The following is an 8,840-nucleotide window of genomic DNA, read 5'->3' as shown; positions in this document are numbered from 1 at the left end:
TCACCAAGCCGTTGGAATACTGCGTTTCGTCCGCTTTACTGTGCTCTGATTTGGTTCTGCCTTCCCCCGAGGCCTCATTTTGATTCTCTCCATGTCCGTCCGTGGAGCTGGGAGGTCTGTACTCCCATCGGACAAACAAGTCCAAGAGAATTCCTGTCAGGTGATACTCGTCCACACGTGTCACATCAAAGCCAGCGATCTGAAAAAAGACCCAACCGAGTAAAGATGAAGTTTAGTCCTAATTCAATGAACAGTTATCATGCAGGAAGGTATTTCAGGGTTGTGTACCACCCCATCTCTTCAATGTGCGAAGAAACAGACATTATTGGTCGTGTGCTGTCCCATTCTCTTCAGTGTGGGAAGAAGCAAACATTGCATGATTGTTTCATGGTTGTGCACTGCTCCATCTCATCAATGTGTGACAACCTGTTGTGCACTGCTCGCTCTCTTCAACGTGTGGAAAAAACAGGCATTTCATGCTTGTGCACTCCTCCATCTCTCCAATGTGTGAAGAAAAAAAAGCATTTCACAATTATGTACTGCTCCATCTCTCCAATGTGGGAAGAAACGGGAATTTCATGCTTGTATACTGCTCTCTCTCTTCACCGAGTGAAGAAACTGGCATTTCAGTGGTTGTGTACAGCTTTGTTTTGTCAATGTGTGAGAAACAAGCATTTCACGATTATGTACTGCTCCATCTCTCCAATGTGGGAAGAAACGGGCATTTCATGCTTGTGTACTGCTCTCTCTCTTCTCTGTGTTTTTCCAAGTGTTTTTCCAAGGTAGAGCAAGGCGTGGTGTGTGATTCCTGATTTATTGGGAAATGGGCAGCAGCAGCTCAGGCAGGAGTGTCAGTATGTGAGTTCAAAAACTTCATATTGGAATTTCTGTTCATGTATTCAAGTACACAGTGTAGATAAATAAGTATTTGATCCCATCCTAACTTTGTTTTTTAATGTTATGGTAGGCCTATTGTAACAGAGAAACAGACTTTGTCTCTCTGGGAAAAAAAAAACCTTGAAAAAAAGTCAAAATAAAATAAAGGTGACTTATTTTAGGTAACTATTTTCCACACTGTATAGAAATGTAACAATCTTTTTGATAATAAACGGGGCTGTAGAAGAATGTGACACTTTCCCTACCCAAGCGCCCAGGTAGACGGGGAGGATGGGCTCCTTTCTCTGCTGCAAGAAGAATATGACCATGAGAGCGAAGGAATATGAGGGGATGCCACCCTCCGCCTGGCAGTCAATGTGACACAGCTGCACAAGTAAACCAAGAAAGCAGTGATTCAGTTTTCCAGTACTATTGCAACAACATGCAGATATGATCTTTGATACCAAAAACGATAAAAACTGACTCAAAAGTACTGTTGCCAACTTAATTAACATATTCACGGAGACTTATAACCTCAGGAGAGTAGATTTAGGATGTTTCATTTTACCTGACGTGTCATTTGCATACTCACCCTTGCCCAGTACCGGAAAGCCAACACCAGGGGAACCAACCTGGGCTCCCTTTTAGCCAAGGCCGCCAGGTGACATGTGGTGAGACAAGCAACATCGTTGCCCGCACTCACTTTGCACATCAGGCCACTGTAAAGTGTTGGGGGGGGGGGGAATATTGCCACAGTGAATACTAAACTTGTCAAATTTAAGTTGTTTATTGAATGTTCTGAAATTCTTACTTTGTTTTTTTTCTGTCTTTGAACGATGCAGGATCGTTGACCTGCACAAGCAGGGCCTCTTGCATAAAGTTGGGACACTATAAGATTTTACATTTTTGGAAGCCCATCTTTTGTCTCCAGTAATGGTGCGTTGCAAGTGGCCTCACTTGTGCAGTTTAACAATCCCACCACGTTGAAAGACAGAAAGACCTTTGCCTTTGCCATCAGGAGGTCGCGACCGTGTGAATGATGACAGAAAATGACCTCCCTGACAGATTTTAGAGCAGATTTGGACTTTTTGAGGTATTGCTCAGCTTTTTTGAGTTTAAATGCAGTTTTTAATCAAATCCAGACTGTTATTTTCTATCTTTCTCTAATTTTGTTCTCTGAATCCCATGTCTCCATTTATTTCCATGACTGTGAATAATAGTAATAACAGTGGATCCCCGCAGGTTTACCATTTTATTTACAGGAAAACCCGCCATATTGTGCTTATAATCTGCACAATTAGGCTGTTTTATTGGTAGAAAATCAGTCTTGTTTGCCCCACATTGGTAAAAGCGTGAGTTGCACAGAAAGTAGTCGGAGGCAGACTTCAACATGCTTGAGGAGGTGTTCTTTATGTGCAGTGAGTCAGCTTGATTCTTACACTCTTAGTCACACATCACATTCTAACAGGAGCTCACGGGCTCACTCACGATGCAGCCAAAAGTAACACAATCAGTAACACACTAACATACATGCAAAACAAGACTATATTATAATCATTCATAACCCGCAAGGCATACTAGGAAGCCCAGGCACACACTTCCCCAACAGTTACCCAGCATGCCTTGTGGGTCATAAAGTAGTATAATATGGTATTGTTTTAAATGTACGTTAGTGTGTAAGCATTTATTTCGATACCCGCCTGTCCGTGTGGTACAGTTACACTCTGTGGTACGTATGCGTTACGTGTGGTGCTACTTTTGGTTGCACCGTGAGTGAGTGACGCGTTTGGTTTGATGACTTCCTGTTTGTTTCTATTAGAATGTCAAATTAGACATTTATACTTACTTACTTTTTTGCTTCCGCCACAATTTATTTAGTTAGAACACACAATTATTATTAATTTATTTTTTGCATATATAGACATAGCAAGGCGGAACTGGATTGAACCATCACTGACCTGCTGACATCACGACAGATGATGGCGGGAACTTTGGCATGGAAGTCTGAGACAACATCTGAAAATACAGCTTGAGAAGAGAGTACGACTTTGATCAACAACTTTTTTTGGACAACTATCCCAAAGGTGGCAAGCTTAAAATTATTTTTAAAAAAAAGAAGAAGAACAGACAAGCAATTTTGCATGTGAGCTCCTCTTTTGTTTTACTATTAAAAAATGGTAATCTGGTACATGTTAAACACGGGAAGTGAGCAAGCTATCATGAAGAAGGGGTAGGACTAAATAAGATCTGCTTCTTCCTTCTCCTTTTCGGACATGTTGAATTGTGCAAGTGTAAACATGTGATGCTCTTCAATGTAAATGTGTTTGCATGACAGCTAAAGGAGAGTTTGACTTAAGACTTACTGCTGTTTTTGAGGATTTCAAGCGCTTGAATCAGGACTTCAGGTTGTGTCATCTGGATGTGCAAAAGTAATACAAAAAAATCGTCATTATCAGAGCTCCGGACTGCGACTAATTGGTTGCATTTTGCGACTAAAATACCACAAGAACGAAAAATAGTCTGTAAAATGTGGAGTCAATTGACAACAATTTGCCGCAGTCTAAGCCTTTTGATGCCAGCGCGTGTGAACGTTCGTGTTTAAATCGCATTGGATCGACTTTCCCATCATCTCTGTTTACACATTTTGCCTAGCCCATATTTCTGCTGTCACTCTGGCGGCAGCTAGATAGATACTTAGGATCTCATGTGCCGCCATGTCTTGCCAACTTGGCCGTTTTCTCACTAAATCTGGCGACTTTCCAAACCCTCTTGGTGACTTATTTTCCCAAAAGCGACCAGCGACAAATGTAGGGACTGGTAGTTGGAGGCCTACTGAAAGCACTGGTTTTTGGTTCAGCGGTTGCTGCCGAGAGGTCCGCCCCGCCTCACAGCAGTCACAAGCGGTCAATGCACAGTCAGCTCCCGCGGCACACTGTCTGCCTCTCCCGGTGTCACCACATTGGCGATCAGTGTGTCACGGGCTCCAAACGCATAGCTACAGCACGCTTCTCGTTATAAAACATATCGCTACGCTCTCGTTAATTCCATTGTTTTATTTTACTGCGCAGTAACTTGCTTCAGACGCAACTCAAAGCTCCCTCATCTTCTTTCTCTCCAGTGAGACTCACTGCATACACTAGCCTAACTCCCCTTCCTTGGCTCATCCAATCAGCAGCCAGAACGCAGTCTAGATGCATTCACGGACTTGTGGTGAGTCGGATATTTCACATTCTTTTTGAAAATGCATATTTCCCCTGCTTTGGTGGTTAAAAAATAAATACAAAAATCACAGCACTCAGCGAAAGGAGGCCGCAAGGAGGAGGCTGAGGAGCCGTAGGTTGCCGACCCCTGGTCTATCTCAACCCAACCGGTCGAGAAAAATTCAGCTGGTTTTCTTTCATGTACGATGAGCGTGGTTCTAGACCTAAAGCACCTGGAGGCAACTTCTAGTACTATTACGATAACTTCTACTGGCGCTCAAGTAATTCACATTGACGTACTGTGGAAGGGTAGACGATATCGATGTTGATATCACTCGTCTTGAAGGCAAATCTGGTAAGACAAGAGCCATAAAGACGCAGCGAACAAGCTGGAAAAGAAAGGAGAAGACATTGCAAGAATGTAACTACAATATACATTGCTTTTCATTGCATCAGACATAGAAAGTGTTTTAATCTTGTTTTAAAAAACCTGAGATGTCTTTCTTGATGATATCCTCCATCCTAACCACGACACCCTTCCGAAGCTCAAAGTCCTCCTCTGAAATCCCATGTTGTTTGGCTGCTTCCAGGACAGCTGCGTCGATGGCCCTCAGCTGTGAAGCAGAGGGGGGTGGGAGGGCACGCAGCTCATTCTCCTCCTGTTTTTCCTGCACAGCAGAACGAAAATGGATTTGTTAAAGAAAACAAAGCAATGAAAGTGAAAGTGACAATGGCATTCACCTACCAGTATGTTCTTTTTGTGTCTCTTCTCTTTGATGTGCTTGTGGGCTCCTTGAATGTGCTCAATATGCACCGAACAGAGCTTGCATATGTACTGGTAGTTTGGGTACTCCGGGGACTGCTGTGAAAAGATACGAAACACTGTGTATATCAGGGTGTCCAAACTTTGGCACAGAGGGCTACATGCTGAAAATCAAAGGATGTCGGGGCCTACTTTGATATTTGTATGTATTTTTTACATTTTGTAAAAAGGTTAAAAAACAAAAAAAGGACATACTGTATATACTTTAAAGGCAAATCTTTGTTTTGTTATTAGTTATCCATCCATTCATCCATTTTCTATGCCGCTTCTCCTCATTAAGGTCGTGGGGGTATGCTGGAGCCTATCCTAGCTGACTTCGGGCGAGAGGCGGGGTACACCCTGGACTGGTCGCCAGCCAATGGCAGGGCACATATAGACAAACAACCGTTCACACTCACATTCATACCTATGGACAATTTAGAGTCGCCAGTTAACCTAACATGCATGTTTTTGGAATGTGGGAGTTAGTATCAATCATATCTATTTTATCCATTTCTGCTTTTTTTTTTTGTATAACTTCATTTCTATAATGTGCTGCAGGCCAATAAAAAACAACTGGACCACAAATGGACCCCTGACCACATTTTGGACACCCCTGCCGCGTGTGCGTGCGTGCGTGCGTGCGTGCGTGCGTGTGTGTGTGTGTGTGTGTGTGTGTGTATATATATATATATATTTTTTCCCCACACAGTGGTCCCTCGTTTATAGAGGTTAATTGGATCCAGACTCAACCGCGTTAAATGAATTTCTGCGATATAGGATTTGATATTAATAAATAGAATATTTTCGCAGCTAGCGCATAGAAAACCTGTTTCTGACCGCTTTGTAACATTATTAGCGCCCCCGTATTCATGAAATACAAGCACAAGCAGGGCCTCTTGCATAAAGTTGGACACTATAAGATCCTGCGGGAGTTTTCCGTGTGATGCGGCCTCAAATGGGCGATGAGATTGATCCTGTTACATGTCCCCGTTCCGTGGCACCACGAGAAACTTGTGCGTGACAAGTCTGCAGCGTTAGACGTGCTGGGGCAGAGTCTGCAATCAACTGCTTGTATCAAAGTGTCAATATTGCAGGTTTTAGCAGGCCGGTTTAATCAGATACTCTTTTTTTTTTCCCTGATATCAGCCCAATATCAATATCGGATCGGGACACCCCTGTTAATTTGTGAGTTAACATGTCCGGCTGAATGATTCTTGTCTTACTTTCAAAAGTCTGTGGATGTAATCTCTGCAAAGGCGCTCCTCGGCCTGTCGGAGGCCAAGCTGCTGCTCGGTCAGCGGTCCTTCCATCGGAACCGAACCCACAGCTGTGCAGACCTCACCAGCGTGATGTGTCACTGCTGCAGCTTTCAATCCTTATAAAAAAAACAAAAAAACAACTGTGTTAACAGAGCTATATTTATAATAAGAAAAACGTAAACCCACCATGACACTCTGTAGGGACTTTCTCAGGTGTAACAGGAGCGTTTGTCTCTCTGTTTGCAAATGTGCTGTTTTCTTTGGGAAAAACAAAACCCTCGAGTTAAGAAGCAAAGCCATCAACTGTGATTTTGGGCCATCAAAGCCCTCTTTACCTCTCTCCCTGGAGCTTGTTCTTCCCGTCAGTCTGTTTAACCTCGACGAGCGTTCTCGCTTTCCGTCCGATGGTCCTTTGCCTGGCCCGCGACTTACCTTGGCTTCATCCTTCGGAGCGGCGAGGGTTTCTTTGCAGCACTTGGACGAGTCGGCGGCCTCTCGCTGTGTTGCTTCCTGATTGGAGTTTTGCAAAGATTTTGATGGTTTAGGCAGAGATTGCTTCTTTGACTTGACAGACGGTCTGGACACATCCATCTCTCCAGTGATGCTGTTTGTGTTCTTGATGGCGTGGACACCATGAAGAGACAGGAAGGTACACCACTGACAGTCTGTGTAAAAAACAATGAATAATAATAAAACAAAATGCACTGATAACCACAATGTGACTCATAGCTTTGCTCAATCACGGTTTTTCAAAAATGTATTAATAAATCATGCCGTTTCGTGGTTGAATACAGCCTATTAATAGTAAAAAAATATGCATATTTAAGCTAATTTTGTGCAATTTTTTTTCCTAAATTAAGCCTTTTCAAGCATAAAAATGGCTAAATGAAATAAAATATAAGTACAGTATAAGGCATTCAGTAGACTCATTCAAAGACGTTGTGATCATATGTAGTATTCTACACTGGTCACTAGGTGTCAGTAATGTTACTGTAATGTTTGGTGAGACACACAAGCACCAGGCTTTTTTTCAGGTTTTACTTATCCCTGACGCAGACTCAACTCTGAACCCCCGACATCACTGCCTGTCCGTCTCCCGCTCAGCTCCCCTAGCACCACAACACATTGACATCGACACACATGAGCACAAGTCCTGTGGCTTATTTTCTCTTATTATGTCAACTATACTATATTGAGTAATAGGAGTGTAAAGGTTACTATAGGGGTGTTATTTCATGTCTAGAGGGCTCTAAATAATGTTAAAAAACGTATTGAGGGTTTTCTCCGCTCTAACTATGAAAATATTCCATTTATAAATAAGGAATCCTACTTTGCGGAAATTCACTCATCACGGTCGGGTCTGTAACCAATTAACTGTGATAAAAGAGGGATTACGTAAACACTAAATCATATAAAACTGTCCGTCCAAATACGTGTAGCAAAGTGTGTTCGGTATTAAAAATTGTGGTTACATTTAAAGCGCCAGTCACATGTTTGGACATACTTTTTTGACTGGTATCATTGTTTATTTATTCTTTATTACATATTTGAGCATTGTATTTATCCGACAATTATTACACGCAGTTTTTTTTGTTTTCGTTTAAAAAAATGACACATACTTACGCACAATTACACGTAATTACTTCCATTCATATCCCCCAGTTTGTGATGAGGTGGGGGATATTAATGTATGCAGACGACACAGTACTGTTTACATATGGAAAACGTGTACAAATCTGCTTCCGTTTCTATTACAGCTCCAAGAGTGGAATAAACACGACAGATTACAATAACTTTTGTTGTCTTGCTAAAAAATACTGACTGAGCATACCAGTGTTGCCTGCATTGCCGGCTGTGGTGAAAGTTGTCGAAAAAGCACCTGTTGTCTTATTTGCATTGAGGTAATGCGATCCCAAAAGGATGCAACAATAGGATCCTCTTTGTAGTATACATTAAAACCCCGCACAACCTACAAAAGACATGTACAGCACAGTCATTCTCTACTGCAATGTGCATTACTGCTGAGAGGCACCATCTACCTCGACTGTCTACAGTCTCACATAAAGCTCATTAAAAATCACGGGGAGCAGATGCGAAGCTCGAATTTGTGGTCGAGTTTTACAGTTGCGATGAAGAAGTGCGGTTCTCGCAGCAAAAACATGATCAAAACATCATCATGCGGTTAAATTAGCCCAAGTTTCAAAACATAAACACGAGCGAACACGAAGTACACAATTTTAAACTTCCAGAAAAATAGCTTACACTCTTTGCCAAAAGCGGTTTCCTGTGTTCAAAGAAATAGTTCGAGTTGTGAATGTTATGTGGTCTACGTAAGCGAAAGAAAAAACAAAAGCCTCTGTGCTGACTACCTCACTGGAGAAGCTAACGGGAAATAAACAATGCTAACACCCTTTAGCATAGCAACGTCAACTTGCACGACAATCGGCTTTGGCGTTGAGGATGAATATGAGTGTGCAACTTACTTTGGAACTTTAAAGTTGACTTGTGATTATCGTTTGGTGGCTTTCATGATTCTGTTCTACATGTTTTTCAGCTCCTCTGGCCTGCTCACAGAAGCAGCCTTGGCCGCCATGTTCGTACGTCACACCGCTGCATTGTGGGAGGGCTCGTGACGAAAAAGAGGGGCGTGTCTCTTGATGCATTCAAGTCCTCGGTAATGTGGTAATCCTTGAAATCGGG

The 8,840-nt window shown here is 42.4% G+C and overlaps 2 protein-coding genes across 3 annotated transcripts in view; one reads left to right on the top strand and one right to left on the bottom strand.

Annotated features, from left to right (window-relative positions):
- The window catches only part of tut4 (terminal uridylyl transferase 4), a 20,000-nt gene extending 11,246 nt beyond the window's left edge, over positions 1-8,754 (bottom strand). For both annotated transcript variants that reach the window (XR_008572627.1, XM_054789015.1), the window contains exons 1-12: positions 8,624-8,754; positions 6,476-6,805; positions 6,327-6,398; positions 6,105-6,256; positions 4,822-4,938; positions 4,567-4,744; positions 4,377-4,465; positions 3,240-3,291; positions 2,835-2,904; positions 1,469-1,595; positions 1,143-1,262; positions 5-199 (exon numbers count right to left, since the gene is read on the bottom strand). Coding sequence is in view for 1 of the 2 variants with exons in the window: in XM_054789015.1 (XP_054644990.1) it covers positions 5-199; positions 1,143-1,262; positions 1,469-1,595; positions 2,835-2,904; positions 3,240-3,291; positions 4,377-4,465; positions 4,567-4,744; positions 4,822-4,938; positions 6,105-6,256; positions 6,327-6,398; positions 6,476-6,731 (1,428 nt within the window). In the remaining variant the exon portion in view is untranslated. The remainder of the gene's footprint in view (positions 1-4; positions 200-1,142; positions 1,263-1,468; positions 1,596-2,834; positions 2,905-3,239; positions 3,292-4,376; positions 4,466-4,566; positions 4,745-4,821; positions 4,939-6,104; positions 6,257-6,326; positions 6,399-6,475; positions 6,806-8,623) is intronic.
- The window catches only part of atpaf1 (ATP synthase mitochondrial F1 complex assembly factor 1), a 41,809-nt gene extending 32,969 nt beyond the window's left edge, over positions 1-8,840 (top strand). Inside the window, exon 11 of the transcript XR_008572649.1 lies at positions 8,695-8,840. The gene's annotated coding sequence lies outside the window, so the exon portion shown is untranslated. The remainder of the gene's footprint in view (positions 1-8,694) is intronic.

This window comes from Dunckerocampus dactyliophorus, chromosome 10, assembly GCF_027744805.1.
Source record: "Dunckerocampus dactyliophorus isolate RoL2022-P2 chromosome 10, RoL_Ddac_1.1, whole genome shotgun sequence".
Classification (NCBI taxonomy): domain Eukaryota; kingdom Metazoa; phylum Chordata; class Actinopteri; order Syngnathiformes; family Syngnathidae; genus Dunckerocampus; species Dunckerocampus dactyliophorus.
This window is presented reverse-complemented; position numbering and strand designations above follow the sequence as displayed.